The 18,554-nt window shown below is 35.8% G+C and overlaps 1 protein-coding gene across 1 annotated transcript; it reads right to left on the bottom strand.

The window, feature by feature from the left end:
• Window positions 1-1,151: 1,151 nt before the first annotated feature.
• Window positions 1,152-12,771, bottom strand: prss16 (serine protease 16). The gene is made up of 9 exons (XM_042771813.1): window positions 12,530-12,771; window positions 11,221-11,402; window positions 10,747-10,979; window positions 7,616-7,751; window positions 5,314-5,428; window positions 3,449-3,650; window positions 1,890-1,980; window positions 1,567-1,766; window positions 1,152-1,496 (listed from the first exon to the last, which is right to left on the bottom strand). The coding sequence occupies exons 1-9, from the start codon at window positions 12,755-12,757 to the stop codon at window positions 1,387-1,389; spliced, it is 1,497 nt and encodes a 498-aa protein (XP_042627747.1). The 5' UTR covers window positions 12,758-12,771; the 3' UTR covers window positions 1,152-1,386.
• Window positions 12,772-18,554: the final 5,783 nt, after the last annotated feature.

The following is an 18,554-nucleotide window of genomic DNA, read 5'->3' as shown; positions in this document are numbered from 1 at the left end:
CATTTACATATTAATTAAGAATCTCTGACGTCACTTGTGTGACGTCCAACCACTTGGCCGAACGTTCCGTTCCGTAATTAATATTCATGAGCCAAACATTTGCCGTGGTAGAATTCGTGGAAGAGGCGCAAAAACACCCTTCAGCGAAACTTTGATTAAACTCTCATGTAGGCCTATGTAAACAGGAAATGACACACAGGCGGAAGTATAGGATGATTAGTGATTATATGCGTTCACAAATCAATAAAACTTGGGCATTAGGGCACAGCTGTTGTGCAACCGGAATCTGAAGACGTGACTAACAGAAAGTACCGTGGTGGTAATGATACGTTTTGCACACGTACCACAGTGACACTTGATAGCATTCAGTGTCACCTGAATACAGTATTTAATGAGTATAAATTACTTTAGAGGGTTTTTGACATATTGTGTTTGTAATATCATATACAATACAAAATTCAATGCATCGGAGTACCATAAAAAATTAATATGGCAATCATTCAATATACCATGGTGCCTTCACAGTATGCTTTTGTAAGGTGGGGATAGTTGCTTTTTTATGAAACACTGCTGATCACTTTTAAAACTACATCCTGGTCTTGCATTACACAAACAAACTCATCTATTGCTAAATCAGAGTGTTTTAAGTTATTGTCCTGCTATAAAAAAAAATACAGCTAAAACCAGCCTAAGCTGTTTAGCTGGTTTTAGCTGGTCAGCAGGCTGGTTTGAGAGGGGTTTTGACCACTTCTTTAGCTGGTCAGGCTGGGAGACCAGCTGGAAAAACCAGCTAAGACCAGCCAACTATCTAAGGCTGGATTTGGCTGTTAAATAAGTCACAATAGTTAAATAAAATTGCGAGATGTAGACTCAGAATTGCCAGAAAATAAGTCAGAAGAGTTTTTTTTTTTCATCAGTTCTGAGAAAAGAAGTTAGAATTGCAAGATACAAATTCAGAATTGGGATATAAACTCAGTATTGCAAGATATAAACAATTCTGAGAAAAGAAGTTAGAATTGCAAAATATAACTCAGAAGGAAAGTCAGAATTGTGAGTTATAAACTCATAACTGCGAGAAAAAGTTAGAAATGTGAGATATAAACTCAGAATTGCACAAACACACTCCTAAACACAACATGATATCAGTCATAAAGGTTTTCAACATTATAAAATTTATTTTATTGCTGCAAAAAAATGATTTACATCAAGAAAAAAAGACATTTATTCATGAACATATTACATTCAAAACTGATTTTGAATTCAAGATTGTTATAAAAACCAACAAAAATGGATTTCTAAAGCAAGAAAATTCCTTCTTTGCATTGCCGTAGTACCATTAAACATCGTTACACACGTCTGTGCACCTGATGCTGCTGCTGCTGTCGATCACTCGGCCAGCCACTTCTGGAGCAGGATGAAGATGTGGTCCCGCGCTAAACTCAGCTGAGGAAGGTCTTCCGCTCGGGCCGGGTACATGTTAGCGCAGTGAGCCGTACCTGAGCGAGAGCAGAGCCAGTGAGATTCAACGGAAAACGGATAAATGAAAATAAAGACGGTGGTACGGACCTTTGATGAAGACAGCCGGAAGGTCGCTTGTGATGTCCTGGGTCACTCCAAGGGCGTGCCAAGGGTCAATGGAACCATTGGGGAAGACGATGCGAGTGGTTCTGATGTCATATCCTCCGTATTCCTCATTGGTCTGCTGAATAGCATCGTCCAACGAGGTGCTGAGGTTATATATGTCAGCGCACTGCTGCAAGTGATAGCTGAAGAAAGAGAGGGCAAACCAGAAGAAAGTTCAATGCAAAAAAACCTAAACACTTAATGCAACTGCAAACAAACAAACCTCAGGACGACAGACACACAATGACTGTAAAAAACACTCTTACGGTAAGGGAAATCCACTGAAGGGCTGGTTCGGTGAATCGGTGCTCTGATAAAAACCAAATTCGGTGCAGGTCTGATACACCCACTGCCGCCCTAAACACACAGACTAAATTCAGCTGCATTTTCAGCTTCATAATGGAATAATGGCATATTTGATGAATCAAATGAAGATGTAGGATAAATCTTGTGAAGTCTCTCATGCCAGGGTGATATTTAAAAAAAAAAAAAAAAAAAAGAAATTGTGCAAAGCAAAAACAAAATAAATAAAACAAAATAACTAATTAAGTACAAAATAAATAAATAAAACCATATTTCTAAATAAATAAAATTAAAATACACTTTAATATAAACAAATAATAAATAAACATGAAATAAATAAAATAGGTTATTGCATCTCAAAAAATAAAAATTAAATAAAAACAAAAAACGATAACTAATAAATAAAATCAAATGTCTAAATAAAAAAAAATAAATAAATACAAAACAAATAAATAAAATAAGCTTCCCAAAAAAAAAATTAAAAAAATAACTAAATATAATAAATTTGAATCAATACATAAAATAAAACCAATTATCTAAATGAATTAAAATTAAATTAAAATAAAATATAAAACAACAACTAACTAAAAAAGTAAATCTCATTGGGCTTTGTTTATGCTATATACAATATTTTGGACATCAAGAAAGAAAACCTTCATTCATACATTCATAAACATATTACAAAAAAACTGATTTTGAATTCAAGATTGTAATAAATAAAAAGTGCCAAATTAAATTAATAAAACATGAAAACCCTTCTTTGCATTGCAATAGTACCAAACACAAAACAAATAAACAAAATAAATCAATTAATTAGGCTTCATTTTCTTCTGCTAAAGCTAATTTCTTATGTTTTCATGAGATTTGCCTGTTGAAATCACATGGAAAAATACTGCTTCTCATGCAGGGATGTAAATTACAGAAAAACAGAGAGTCATAAGTTATTATGACTATGAGGCGTTTTAGACTTTCCCTCAGGCGTCGAGTATAAACGAAATACACACTGCATGAGAGTGTTTAGCGCTACGTAATGTTCACATCACCTCGTTTTGGATACGAATAAAACATCAGGTCACGCTCTTTGCATTTAAATGTAGATTTATTCACATTGGCCCTTGGAAATCTCTACATGAACACACTTGCACGTCCCCCACGTCTTCTACGCCCATGCTCCCACAGAGCATGTTTTCATGACATTTTAAGTCTTATTTTGACATAACAAAGTGTGTGAGTTGTTTACTTACTTTTTTAAATGTCTTCTCATTAACACCATTATATTGTTCATTCAGACTGATCCGCAAACGAGCACAAACACACGATTTATCGCATGAACCAATCACAGCCGAACACTGGCGTTGTTTTATTTTTGTACTAAGAATTTTTTTCTCATCCAGTATTTAAGGAGGCACTGCCACCCTTGCCTCCACGGAGGAAACACCCCTGATGTAAACACACTCATTAGTGTGAAAAACACAACATGCATGAACACACCAGTCACACACACACACACACACACACACACCTCCTCCGGCCTCAGGGCCGCTCCAGCTTGTGTTGCTCATGTCCTGGATGTAGCTCTTGTACTGGGTGTTTATGCAGGCCTGAGAGAATGTGTTCTGCATCAGTCGAGCCACAGCAGCGTATCGATCGTACGGCTCACCTAACGAAGAGTCCAGCATCACACTGCACAACACCTTTATGGTGATGTTAGTGCCCACAACGCCCTGGAAAACACACACATTTACTTAGCTATAAATAAGGATATATATATATATATATATATAAATATATAGCTAATTTTAATGACTTATCTAAACCTTGTTTCAAAGGAAATGTTTCAAAAGAAGTGGGTGGAACTGAATTCTCTTCTTTTTTTTAAGATTGATTAATTTTTTTCCACTGAAATAAGTACATTTATTAAATAATGATTTTAAAATGATATTAATTACTTTTATTTGTAACCCTAAATGCATAATGTTTGATTAATAAATGTGCTTCTACACTAAATTTTGATTTATTTATCTTTATTTAATTTAAATCTATTTATCGGTTTAATTTTTGGAAAATGTAAAATATATTTTGTAAATATGTTTTGTATTTTTCTGTAGATTTTTTGTTAATGATGGAATGTTTTGTATGTGTGTTTCGTTGTTTTTGCTGTTGATGTTTGTTTTCTTATTGTTACACTTTAATAAAGTCATTTTAAAAAAGAAAACGTTGCATTTTCAAAAAAAGAAAAAGAAAAAAAGAAAATAATATGTCCATGAAGAAAATAATATGTCTGACTTCTTGAAACATTTTTGTCAGAACTGTACCTAAAAAAACTCCTACACATTCAGAAAAGGCATCTCAGGACAAAAGTCTCGGAGCCTCTCGTAATCAGGATGTGAGACGAAATCTATCAGAACCAGAACCAAGATTCCAAGAACATTCCGAGATTGGACTCTGATTACAGAGACACACCTCTCAATCCAAGTTCCACTTACTTACTCTATCACTGCTTGGATCGCGCCAGGGAATCTGTGTGTGTGTGTGTGTGAGCTCCTTGGCTTCTGTTAGCCACATCTGCTTTAAAGCAATAGTTCACCTAAAAATGAAATTTTGCTGAAAATGTGCTCACCCTCAGGTCATCCAAGATACAGAGGAGTTTGTTTCTTCATCAGATTTGGAGAAATGTAGCATTGCATCACTTGCTCCCCAGTGGATCCTCTGCATTGAATGGGTGCGTCAGAATTCATTGACGGCACCCATTCACTACAGCTTGTGAATGATTGTGGATTATTGTGATGTCTTTAATTAGCTGTTTGGACTCTTATTCTGACAGCACCCATTCACTGCAGAGCATCCATTGCTGAGACACTGATGCAATGTTACATTTCTACAAATCTGTTCTGATGAAAAAACAAACTCATCCTAATCTTGGATGACCTGAAGGTGAGGACATTTTGAGCAGATTTTCATTTTTGGGTGAACTGTTCCTTTAAGACTTATTTTCATAGATTGTTCCAAAATTCCAAAAATATCTCACTATAAATGTCTGTCGTCTCCAGAAATGTTTTCCTGTCTTTCTTTCTTCCTCTCATTCACTCAGTTCCTCTCTCTCTGTAACTCAATCCTGCAGCTCTTAAAGGTCCTGCTGCTCTGCAGCGCAGCGGTTTATTGGTAATCTGACTCAAGAGGTCCTGACAATATCCAGCCTCTTATCTGTCTCACACACACACACACACACAACAAATTACTAATCTGATTTTTGACTTGAGCTTTGCTGACTCTTTGACCTGAGTAACACAGACTTCATGAACTGCAACAATTTCATTCTGATCATGTCATTTTTGTGCTTGTGGTCAAAACGTGCATCTCTAACACACACAAAGTGACCTCACACACCTCAAACCCCCGGTTGTCCTCATTGTATTGCACTACATCCATGAAATTCCCAGCCAAGGACTCCAAAAGATACGCAGAATCCATCTTGGTCTGGATCTGGAGCTTAGAGCACAACCTGAGAGACAGAGAAATGATTTCACAGCGTATGCAGACTACTCAAACACAAATGCGTCATTTGGAGGCAAAATAATTTGCAGAGGAACACACACTCTTGTCCATTTTAAACACTTGACCACAAGACTCCACCCAAACTCTCGATGGCATCATCAAATCTGGCATCCCGCTCGAGCGAGCAGAACAGGGAGCAGTTTGTATATTTGGGAAAGCATTAGGTCATTGTTTGGGTGAATCACAGGAAAACACATTCAGCTCACATTTCAAGCCAAAAATAAAGAAAATCAGACTTATTTTAGGACCGTGAAGCGTTTTTGCATTGTGACATTAACATTTCATAACAACTATTGACATTTTCCCCCAAAATTCTCATCATAATGCATCCAGATGCAAAATTTAATTGTAGTCCAACAAATTCTACCATGATATCTTAAATAATATAAATATATTTGTATTTTGATTAAACGCTACACTTCAGTGTAGAAGGTCTGCTCTCTATCTATCTATCTATCTATCTATCTATCTATCTATCTATATCTATATATATATATATATATATATATATATATATATATATATATATATATATATATATATATTATATATATATATCGATATAGATATATATATATATATATATATATATATATATATACTATCTATCTATCTATATATATATATAAAATATAAAATATTTAACAGTTTTTATTCCAAATTTTTTAAATCACATAAAAGTGATGAAAATTAGAATTTTGGGGAAAAACATGCTTAGTTATAATGAAAAACGTCTGAAAAATACATAATAAAATATTGGTCAAAAACTTTAATGCTCCTAAAATAATTTGCACTGTAACATTTCTGATACATAAATATAGAGGGAGAGAGAGAGAAATAAATATAAATAATTTTTATGTTTCTAAAAGCTCTGTTTTTTTTTTTTTAATCTTAGAACGATGAAAATTACAATTTTGGGGAGAAACATGCTTAATTATAATGCTGAATTATAATTAAAAAAATAATCTTAAAACAGCACTATAAAAATTCATATTTCATGTATGGAATAGTATGCAGTTCACTTGTACTCCATCACTAACACAGCCAGAGGCATCACAGCAGAAACTCTGTGGTCCGGAAGGAAGAGAAAGATGAAGGATGTTTTAGATTGAGTGTTTTCTTTCTGTGGGTCGTGCTGAGACGACTGACCCTGCTCCATATCTGAGCTACGGAGCACAGACGGCATTCCAGGATCTCAGAATCACTCACCCACACACCCACACACACACACACACACACTCACATCCCAAGTCGAATGTAACTAAGGAGGACACTGAAACCAGGAACAGAAAGGCCTTTTCAGTCCTTCCAAAACACATGTATTATACATCGTCTCATGTTGCTATGCCATTACAAACCTATATAATCCCCAGTTCAAGTAGTCTAAATAAATGCATCCTCGCTAAAGTGATTTTAAGTCAACATGATTTAAAAATTCACCTTATTTATTGCCCTTATAAACTAAAAAAATTACATTAAAATCTAACTTTGTGAATAATGTGAATAACGAATAACTTTCTCCTCCTCAAAAATGACTACTTTTCTCCTTCTGATGTAATCAAGGACATGTTGGGAGAAATAAATATTACACAATAATATCATTGACCATTTCCCATCAAATCTGTTTGGATCAAGTCAAGCCCTGTCAAAATATTCTGTTACACTTAGAAACATGTCACTTTATTAAGTGAAATAAATCTAAAAACAAATGCAATTAAGTTTGCACACTATTCACTTCTGTACAAAAGTTTGGGGTTTGTAAGTTTTTTTCTGTTTTTGAAAGAAGTCTCTTGTGCTCACTACATTTACTTGATTAAAATACAATAGAAATAGTAACTTTGAAATATTATTACAATTTAAAATAACTTTTTCTAATTGAATATATTGTAAAATATTATTTCTGTGATCAAATCAGAATTTTCATCATCATTACTCCAGTCTTCAGTGTCTTGCTGCTTAAGAAACATTTCTGATTATTATCAAAACAGTTGCTGCTTCATGTTTTTGTGGAAACCGTGATGCATTTTATTTTTCAGGATGCTTTGATTAATAGAAAGTTCAAAAGAACAGCATTTATTTGAAATAGAAATTTTTTGCAACATTATAAATGTTTTACTGTTTGTGCAAGAGTTACCTGAAGTCTTTTGTGATGTTGTCGTAGGTTTTCGGATCATGGAGTCGTTCTACCAATGTGTCCGATGCTTTCTTCACCACTAGAGGGCACTCTGGGTTTTCCGCCGCCAGCGATCGCCACACAACCTCTAAATATTCTGCAACCACAGAAGAAAATTACACAACAAAAATTACACTTCTGCATTTAGCAGACACTTTTATCCAAAGCAACTTACAAAAGAGAAACAAAAGACACTCATCAAAAAGCATGATTATGTTGTTTCATCTGTATTCATTTATCGTTCTGAAAAAAAGAGGGAGTAGATTAGGATGAGTTTGTTTCTTCATCAGATTTGGAGAAATGTAGCATTGGATCAGTGTCTCAGCAATAGATGCTCTGCAGTGAATGGGTGCCGTCAGAATGAGAGTCCAAACAGCTGATTAAAACATCACTATAATCCACAAGTAATCCAGTCCATCAGTTAACATCTAGTGAAGAGAAAAGCTGCGTGTTTATAAGAAATAAATCCATCAAAATGTTTTTAACTTTAAACAGTCACTTTAGGTCAAGTCCATAATAACGCTTTATCCTGTGATAAAGTCCATCTCCTGTTGGTTCTCACATTAAAATTGACCCACATATTTGTTTAGAGCTGTTTTGGTAAACAAATTTGTAAACAGTGCTTGATCTGTGCAGATTTCTCTCCTGATTTAGACGAGATAACTATGTTACTGTAAAAAAAAAAAAAAAAAAAAAAAAGAGTTATTATGGATTATGGACTTGTATTTTAGTCGGAAGCAACGGTTTGAGATTATAAACGTCTAAATGATGGATTTGTTTATTACAAACAAGCATATTTTCTCTTATCAGGACGTTAACTGATGGACTGGAGTGGTGTGGATTATTGTGATGTTTTTATCAGCTGTTTGGACTCTCATTCTGACGGCACCCATTCACTGCAGTGCATCCATTGCTGAGACACTGATGCAATGCTACATTTCTCCAAATCTGATGAAGAAACAAACTCATCCTAATCTTGGGTGACCTGAGGGTGAGGAGATTTTCAGCAAATTTTCATTTTTGGGTGAACTATTCCTTTAAAGAATCATTCGTGGCACATGAATAGCCTGGAGTTTAGTGTTAGACATGGTCTAAAAGTAATGTTGCAAACCAAACGCCTTATTATCAAAGCCTCAGATGACTGGATGAGAGCAGAAACAGCTGTCGACATAATCATGCATGTCTCACAGAAATGACCAGCGCAAACCGAGAAGATCCAGCAGCGTTTCAGGCAACAGACTGGACAAAAAGCACACACTAAACAATGCGATGAGATGAGAGGACACAATATGAGAAGCTATTGTTCTAGAGCTGCAGTGATCTAAGAGCCGCTCACAATGTAAAGCTCTGTGTAAGCGGTCAGTGCGACATCACTATCCTGAGGAGCGATGCTCACTGCAGAACAGACCACAGACACGGAGCGACAGACATGGAGTCATTCACCGTCATCTAACCACACAGACGGAGAGCTCTGGGATCCTTCTAACAGGCAAAACACATGTATCTCATGTCTCCACTGCAGAGACAGTTGCTCATCGCCATAATTAACCCTTGATTTATTTTTAATTTTAATGTCTGTACGGGGGCGTTGTTTTAAATATGACCCAAACAGACATAATATACACCCTTGGCAGACCGCAGTCATGATGATGTGTGTGTGTGTGTGTGTGTGTTTGTGTAGCTGTAGGTCAGGAAAAGGTCCTGCTTTAAAGTGGTTCGGATGTCATGGTGACATCCAGCTGTTCGGAAACACGGAGGAAAGAGACGGGGGGTTGAGGAACAGAGGGAAAGAGCAAACAAGACTAGAGAAGCAGACTGGAAACAAGAAATAAGGAGCGACAGAGACAAGAAAAAAATACATTTATACTACTTTATATTTGTGTAAGATTTACATTACCATTCAAAAGTCTGGTGTCAGTGAGATTTTTTTAAAGATATGAATACTTTTATTTATCAAGGATGCATTAAATTGATCAAAAGTGACGGTAAAGACATTTATAATGTTACAAAAGATTTCAAATCAATTCTGTTCTTTTGAGCTGCCACTTCTTCTTATTCTAATATGTTTCTTTGTTGTTGCAACAACCACAATGTTTTGTATAATGCTGATTTGTTTTCATATTTAGTTTTTTATATTGGTACCTTTAAGTAAATATGATTTTAAACATTCCTTTTGTTTTCATTTAGTAAAAAGCAGTAAGTTGTAACTAGGTTTAAATTATTCTTTTTAACTAGATGATTTTCCATTAAATTGATCAAATGTGACAGTAAAGACATTTCTAATGTTACAAAAGATTTCTATTTCAAATAAATGCTGCTCTTTTGAACTTTCTATTCATCAAAGAATCCTGAAAAATAAAATGCATCACGGTTTCCACAAAAATATGAAGCTGCACAACTGTTTTCTACACGGATAATAATCAGAAATGTTTCTTGAGCAGCAAATCAGTATATTAGAATGATTTCTGAAGATCATGTGACACTGAAGACTGGAGTAATGATGCTGAAAATTCAGCTGTGCATCACAGGAATTAAATACAGTTTACAATATATTCACATATAAAACACTTATTTGAAATTGTAATAATATTTCACAATATTATTGTTTTTACTGTATTTTTGATCAAATAATGCAGCTTTGGTGAGCAGAAAAAACTTATTTCAGAAACATTAAAAAAAATCTTATTGAACAGTAGTGTAAATAATTTAATATTTCTGCCATTTTATAAAAAAGCAGCATGTTCCAGTGATTTTTCCTGGTTAAAAGCCTAAAACAGTAGAAAAGCTGACAGTGTGTGTGATCCATTTTAATTGCAGAATTCTATGTATTTCTGAGCAAAATCAGAACATTTAACAAAAACCTAAACTGTAGAGTTGGAATTTAGAAGTTGTTTTCCCCAATTTATCCAAAAATTGATTGAATGCTGAAAAGCATCTTTAGATGACAGATGGTTGGAAAGTCAAAAAGAAAATGAAGCAAGATATAAAACAAGCTTCATTTTGCATTTAATGCAAAGAAGAAAACTGAATCATGCAGAAGCTGATTATATTCAGAAAGTAAATTATGATGTTGACACTGCCTCATAACGCACCTGGGAAGTTGACAGTGGCGTGAACAGGTGCGCTGGTCGCTACGGAGGCGTGCACCAGGTGTGGGTACTTCAGACGGAACCAGGCAGCAAGGGATCCTGGGTAGGAGCCCCCAAACGCAACCCACTTGTTATTGGTCAGGCCTCGCGTCACTGCGGTAACCGTGCGGAAGTGAGCGAGATCAGCCAATGCCTGACGACTGCTGAGGAAACGCAGATTCTCAGTGCTCAGGTCCCTGAAACACAAAGCAGAACAATCAATAATCAATGACAGAATGATAGAACGATAGATAGATAGAACGATAGATAGATAGATAGATAGATAGATAGATAGATAGATAGATAGATAGATAGATAGATAGATATCCTCATGTGAAAAGAACAGCTGTGTAGTTACTGGCTTGTAGCGCCATCTAGTGTTTATAAACCTGAATGGCCTTGTTAAGTGCTCACTCTTTCTTTCTTTCTTTCACTCACTCTGTCGGGTGACTCTTCCCGTAGAATCGGTGCTCCAGTAACAAGCACAAGGCGCCCAGTTTCTGTGCGTAAAGCAGCCAGGTTCCGTACTGCATCCAGGCGGGGTTTGCCGGACCTTCTCCTCCGATCATCAGGAAGACCGGACCACCGGGTCTGTAGAAGGTGTCATTCACGAAATATCTCTGAAGAAGAAACAGTTTGTTGAACCTTTAGTGTCATGGTGTACCATGGTGTTGCTACTGTGTGTGTGTATGTGTGTGAGAGAGAGAGATAATTTAGCTTTGCCATCACATGAATTACATTTGAAAACATATTAAGAAACAAATTAACAACAACAACAACAAAAACTGCTTTAAACTTTAATATCACAATATTACTGTTTTTAATTTATTGTTGATCAAATAAATGCAGCCTTGGTGCATAAGTGAGCAAAATAGACATATATCTATATATATATAGCATGCAGTGAGATACTATAATAATTTGCATTAATATTTTGAATTATTTTTATATTTTCTGTTTTATTTTTAGTTAAGTTTTAGTAATTTTGTTGTGTTTTTAGTTTTTATTCTTATTTTGAATTTTTTTTTTATATTTTCTGTTTTTTTTATTTAGTTATTTTCTTTACTAAGTTTTAGTAATGTCATAGTCTGCTTTTGTCATTTTTCTTAGATTTATTTTAAATAAACATGTCAATATATCTATATAGTTTTCATACATTTTTTTTTCAGTTTGTTATTTTAGTACATCAAGATAAATTAAATACAACTGAGAAAGATTGGCATTTATTTATTTTTTATTTGTTTTACATTTTATTTTATTTCAACAAGTTTTAGTTAAAAATTGAGAGATCTAAGATTTTAGAAATAAATTTTATTTAACCAAACAAAATCACATGTACAAACAGCTTCAAATTAATTACATAAAAAATTCTCCTTCAGTTACAGTACAGTTGATATTACTGTAACATCACTGTAATTTAAAAGACTTCGTATCATTCATCAGTAAATACTTGTATTATAAATACAAAAATATTATAGTAAATTACTATAAATATTATAATATTAACCTTGTGATGTAAATTGCAAGTCTGGCTTATCCAACAATAAAATTAATCAACTGGAATTTTATTCTCTGTTTTTGACAATATATCAATCGTAAAACAAACACATTAAGAGTGAACCTTTCCTGTAATCTTAAAAACAAGAGAAATGTTGGAATAAAATTCATTGGAATAAAAATTTCATTTTATTCAGTTCATTCACTTAAATGTCATGGTGCACGCTTATGCTTGAGTGCAGTGCAGTACCTGTTTCCAGACTCGAGTGTCGGCCCCGCTGAAGTGATCGAGTCTCTGGATGAACCACTGCTCCTCAGCTGCAGACTCCAGCGGAGCTCCATCTCTGTGCGACCTCCTGTAGAGAGCAGCACACGGCGCGCAGAGAACACACGCCAAAACTATTACTAGTGCTGCAGAGTCTTGCTGAAGCCTAGTACACCCTAAAGCCATTTTGAAGTGGAACTGATTCTCTGTCATGTGATCATGTGTTTATAATCATGTGATAGCTCATCTCTTCCCTACTACGGTAAAGGCAGAGCTTATGAATATTAAGTAGGTCGCGCAAGGTTCCTCGTTAACCCTCCAATAGCGAAGTCCTTGGTCATGAATATTAATTTTTAAAGGCGGACGATAAGTTCTTGCATTTTAAAGGCGAAGGCTTGAAATATGAATATTTGGAGAAACCTTTTTCATAGTACCACAATACCCATCCATATATTTCAAAATAAAAGCAACTCAATTGCAAATTAAATTAAATTAAATTAAATTAAATTAAATTAAATTAAATTAAATTAAATTAAATTAAACGTGTCGATATAAAGACAAAATACGCTAAATACTGCTGACAAATTAATAGTCTGTGGCTGTCAAACTACCGTAAATATTGTAATATTGTGTTTCTTCAAGTCAATGTTATATTTAATTGTCTTTCCAAGGAGACAACAGTGCAAGAAAAGCTGAAGCTTGAGATGTGAAGACAAAAAAAAAAAACAAAGTTGTTATTTTACAATTATTTTATTATAATTTGTAATAGGCCTAATGTTTTATTCTAAAACATTTAAATTATACGTTTTGTCAAATTATGTCTGTGTTAAAATATTAGGTGTTTCCAAAAATATAGTACACATTGTTCACACATTATCATGAAGCATCAGAGAAACAAATGTTCTTGTTTTTGAGATAAACTATTATCTAACATTAAATTAACCTAACATGTCCCTTATTCATTTCAATTTCAATCTTTTAAATCCTGATATTTAATGTTTATTCTCAGAACAAAATCACATAAACTCTATTTTGCATGTCCCAAATTATGGTAATAGTGTTGCAAAAATATAAACATTATATAATATAAACAAAGAAAAAAATATTTTTATTTGCTCAATTGTGATATATTAATTCGTAAAAGGTTTATAAAAATATCCTTCTGTATATATGTTTTTTACTGCATTCTTTTTGGATTGTTCGTGAGTATATTTGATTTTTCACTTTATTATTCTTGGGTTGTATGTGAAGGGTTTTGTTGTTGTTTTTTTGGGTGGGGTGGTTGTTTGAGAAATTATTGAACTCTCAAGAGACATCTAGTGGTTAGATTAGATGTACAGTCGTTGGTCAATCTATTTAGCTACTTCTTTCTCTCTGTTGTCTTATACCCTGAAGAACGCCTGCTTGGGCCGATAAGCGTTGGTGTATAGCCCTGTCTTAGAATAAAGATTTATTTTACTTTGCTTACTCTGTGAGTGCCTGGATGTGTTGTGTGTGTGTTTTGTTAAAGGATCCACTTATTATTTTTATCATATAAAATAAACAGAAAATAAGAAGCACCTCATCTAAAGGCAAAGCCCCTAATTTCACTGAATATTTGTGGGAAAAGACTAATTTTTAAATTAGAGAAGCCTATGATTTTAATTGAATTTACTGAATCATCTCCCAGATACCCAGATATCAAGGCTTTGAGAGTCCCGTTCTATGGTCCAGATGGATTTAAAAAAATAAATAAATCAATCAATTGTGCTGTCTCATTTACATTTCACCAGGTTAAAAATGTTTCTCAAGATTTATGCTTGATTTATTTGTAACTCATTAACCTCAAAACCTTTTCAGCATTCTCTTTCTGCGAATTGTATGGTGTAGCGATATGATGACAGCACCCAAAATACGACAACACTGCAACACTGGCCAAGAAATCACAGCAGCGTCTCTACTTCCTTCGCAAACTGAGAAAAGCCAGAGCCCCGGCCCCATCATGTGCACCTTCTACAGAGGCACCATCAAGAACATCCTGACGAGCTGCATCACTGTGTGGTATGGCGCCTGCAACGTATCCTGCCAGAAGACTCTTCAACGCATAGAGAGAGCAGCTGAGAAGATCATTGGTGTCTCTCTCCCCTCCGTCCAGGAAATTTATGTAACCCGTCTCACCCATAAAGCCCTCTCCATTGCAGGTCATCCCATACACCCATCACACAGCTTCTTCAGTCTGCTGCCATCAGGGAAGAGACTGCAGAGTCTCCAGGCCAGGATCAGCTGACTGAAGAAAAGCATCATTCATCAGGCTGTCAGGAAGCTGAACTCCCTCCCGACCTTGCCCCCCCCCCCTTTTTTCCCCATTCACCACTGAACTCTGAACCTCAGTCCCCCCCAGCCCCCCAGCTCCCACTAACACACTGTGAACTGCACCAGACACTTTGTGCAGCATTGGTCTGCTCACTATTCAGCAGTTAACTGACCTCATTCAACTACCTCTTCTGTCAGTTTAAATAAAGAACTGCTCTCTGAGATTTTTGACACTTTAATCAAACTGAATAAGCTCTTTTGCACTACAATCATTATATCTGCACTGTTTACTTCACTGGTTTGCACTCTATCTGCCATGTGCCTTGTGCTGCTTAACTTATCTTTTTTTTTACATTACCTATTTGTATATTTGTATAGTTGTACTTTATATTGTATTTGTATTTAATGTTCTACTGTTTGAGAGTCTGAGAGTAACACAATTTCAATTCTCTGTATGTATGTACTGTACATGTGGAAGAATTGACAATAAAGCAGACTTGACTTGACTTGAAATCAGTGTTCCATGAGTTGAAATCTCTTATCTATTCCAACTCATCTGTTGAACACAGGATTTGACTTGTCAGACTTCAACATGTACGTGCAAGATGTTGCCCACAATTGCATGCATGACCATCACCTGAACCGATTCCAGCACTGTGGGATTCACATTTACAAGCACCACTCACATTTTCTCCAGAAAATTTACCATTTATTTCCTTCTACACAGGACAGATGGGAATTTGCACTAAAAGTTACGCATCAACAGTCACTAAAGGATAAGATGACATTATTAAGACCCTCAAAGTCATTAAGTCTCACCAGTTTACAATATGTCATAAGTCTCCTAAGTCTCTTTTGCTGTCTCATTGTTCGGTGATCAGAGACAACAGCAGATCTCTGTCAAAGATAAGGCCAGTGGTGTATTGTAACAAAGTAATAATACTTCGTTACAGTACTTAAGTATTTTTTGGGAGTATCTGTACTTTACTTGAGTTTTTATATTTCAGCCAACTTTTACTTACTACAAAATAGTCAGAAGTCAAAAGAACGCGGACTCCAAGAAAGCAGGTTTGAAGAATCAGTGGTCTGGTGTCTGTAAGTAAGACTCATAAAAACACCTTTCCTCATGTGCAAACAAGTGCGTGCACAACTGCGAATTATTAATTTCCCCCTCAAGTCAAGTCAGGGGTGTGCGATACAGCATCGTCTGCAATAATATGGTAAGTGTTGTTGAAATGATGTGTGATCTTACATTATCGAGTACACTGAACCAAATTATAAACGCAACACTTTTGTTTTTGCCCCCATTTTTAATGAGCTGAACTCAAAGATCTAAGACTTTTTCTATATACACAAAAGCCCTATTTCTCTCCAATATATTGTTCACAAATCTGTCTAAATCTGTGTTAGTGAGCACTTCTCCTTTGCCGAGATAATCCATCCACCTCACAGGTGTGGCATATCAAGATGCTGATTGGACAGCATGATTATTGCACAGGTGTGCCTTAGGCTGGCCACAATAAAAGGCCACTCTAAAATGTGCAGTTTTATCACACAGCACAATGCCACAGATGTCGCAAATTTTGAGGGAGCGTGCAATTGGCATGCTGACTGCAGGAATGTCCACCAGAGCTGTTGCCCATGAACGTAATATTCATTCATCCACCATAAGCCTTCTCCAAAGGTGTTTCAGAGAATTTGGCAGTACATCCAACCGGCCTCACAACCGCAGACTGTGTGTAACCACACCAGCCCAGGACCTCCATATCCAGCATCTTCACCTCCAAGATCGTCTGAGACCAGCCACCCGGACCGCTGCTGCAACTATCGGTTTGCATAACCAAAGAATTTCTTTACAAACTGTCAGAAACCATCTCAGGGAAGCTCATCTGCATGCTCATCGTCCTCATCGGGGTCTCGATCTGACTGCAGTTAATCGTCGTAACCGACTTGAGTGGGAAAATGCTCACATTCGATGCCGTCTGGCACTTTGGAGAGGTGTTCTCTTCACGGATGAATCCCGGTTTTCACTGTACAGGGCAGATGGCAGACAGTGTGTATGGTGTCGTGTGGGTGAGCAGTTTGCTGATATCAATGATTTGTATCGAGTGGCCCATGGTGGCGGTGGGGTTATGGTATGGGCAGGCGTATGTTATGGACAACAAACATGTGTATTTTATTGATGACATTTTGAATGCACAGAGATACCGTGACTAGATCCTGAGGCCCATTGTTGTGCCATTCATCCACGACCATCACCTCATGTTGCAGCATGATAATGCACAGCACCATGATGCAAGGATCTGTACACAATTCCTGGCAGCTGAAAACATCCCAGTTCTTGCATGGCCAGCATACTCACTCGACATTTCACCCATTGAGCATGTTTGGGATGCTCTGGATCAGTGTATATGACAGCGTGTTCCAGTTCCTGCCAATATTCAGCAACTTCACACAGCCACTGAAGAGGAGTGGACCAACATTCCACAGGCCACAGTCAACAACCTGATCAACTCTATGTGAAGGAGATGTGTTTCACTGCATGAGGCAAATGGTGGTCACATCAGATACTGACTGGTTTTCGGACCCCCCAATACAGTTAAAATGCACATTTTAGAGTGGCCTATTATTGTGGCCAGCCTAAGGCACACCTGTTCAGTAATCATGCTGTCTTATCAGAATCTTGTAATGCCACACCTGTGAGGTGGATGGATTATATCGGCAAAGGAGAAGTGCTCACTAACATAGATTTAGACAGATTTGTGAACAATATTTGAGAGAAATAGGCCTTTTGTGTGCATAGAAAAATCTTAGATCTTTGAGTTCAGCTCATGAAAAAATATCAGCATGAACACATTTAATAATCATAAATTTATTCAAGTTCAGTAAAGCAATAACTGTAAATACCCTTAAGATGAAGACTCCAGAAATGTTTTCTTATGTTGGAATGAAGACACTAAGTAAAGATGAAGTGCTTATTATTCTTATCCAAAAATACAAAATAGATAAAAAGAGTTAAAACTGAAAAAATCTTGCTATTCAAACTGTGTGAACATTTTTTGTATATATTTATTTGCTTCTTTTCCATTTTGCATTTACTTGTACTTTTACTTTCAATACTTAAGTACATTTAAGATAAAAAAAATACTTTTTGTACTTAAGTACAATAAATATCACATACTTTAAGACTTTTACTTAAGTAATATTCTAAATGGTGACTTCAACTTCTACCAAAGTCATTTTCTATTACGATATCTGTACTTTTACTTGAGTATGGCTTTCAGGTACTTTATACACCACTGGATAAGGCTGTATAGTTATAGCCCTCAAAAGAGAAGGTTGACAGTGTAACTTCCTACCAGTGTGGTTTAAAATATCTTATTTGATCTTCATTGCATATATCTGTCCATAAACCTGTGACATCAGTGTAATTTGCATATTTAACAAATAACATGGTCTGATCAGCAGGTCCCGCTCATCTCACGGAAGTTCGCTGCATTCACTGGAATGGTTTATTTGCAAAGCAGCTAGCAGTGTGTGTGAGAACATGATTCTGTTTACATTTGACGTGATGATATCAGTCCAGGAGACGCAGGAATATTTCCTCAGATTTCCTCAGAGTTTGTTTGGTAACATTAGATAACTTATTTGTCAGCACTGTGTACATTTGGATTTTATTCATGTTATTTTTATATAATTCCAGATACCAATATCACAC

This window comes from Cyprinus carpio, chromosome A15 (assembly GCF_018340385.1).
Source record: "Cyprinus carpio isolate SPL01 chromosome A15, ASM1834038v1, whole genome shotgun sequence".
Lineage (NCBI taxonomy): Eukaryota > Metazoa > Chordata > Actinopteri > Cypriniformes > Cyprinidae > Cyprinus > Cyprinus carpio.
This window is presented reverse-complemented; position numbering and strand designations above follow the sequence as displayed.

Excerpts from the sequence above, each read along its gene's own strand:
- prss16 (XM_042771813.1), bottom strand. The coding sequence starts at position 12,757 with ATGACAGAGAATCAGTTCCACTTCAAAATGGCTTTAGGGTGTACTAGG. Across the intron at positions 3,651-5,313 it reads AGGACAACCGGGGGTTTGAG|GGCGTTGTGGGCACTAACAT; the intron begins GTGTGTGAGGTC and ends TGTGTTTTCCAG. Across the intron at positions 1,981-3,448 it reads CGGCCCTGAGGCCGGAGGAG|GGCGGCAGTGGGTGTATCAG; the intron begins GTGTGTGTGTGT and ends CTGTGTGTTTAG.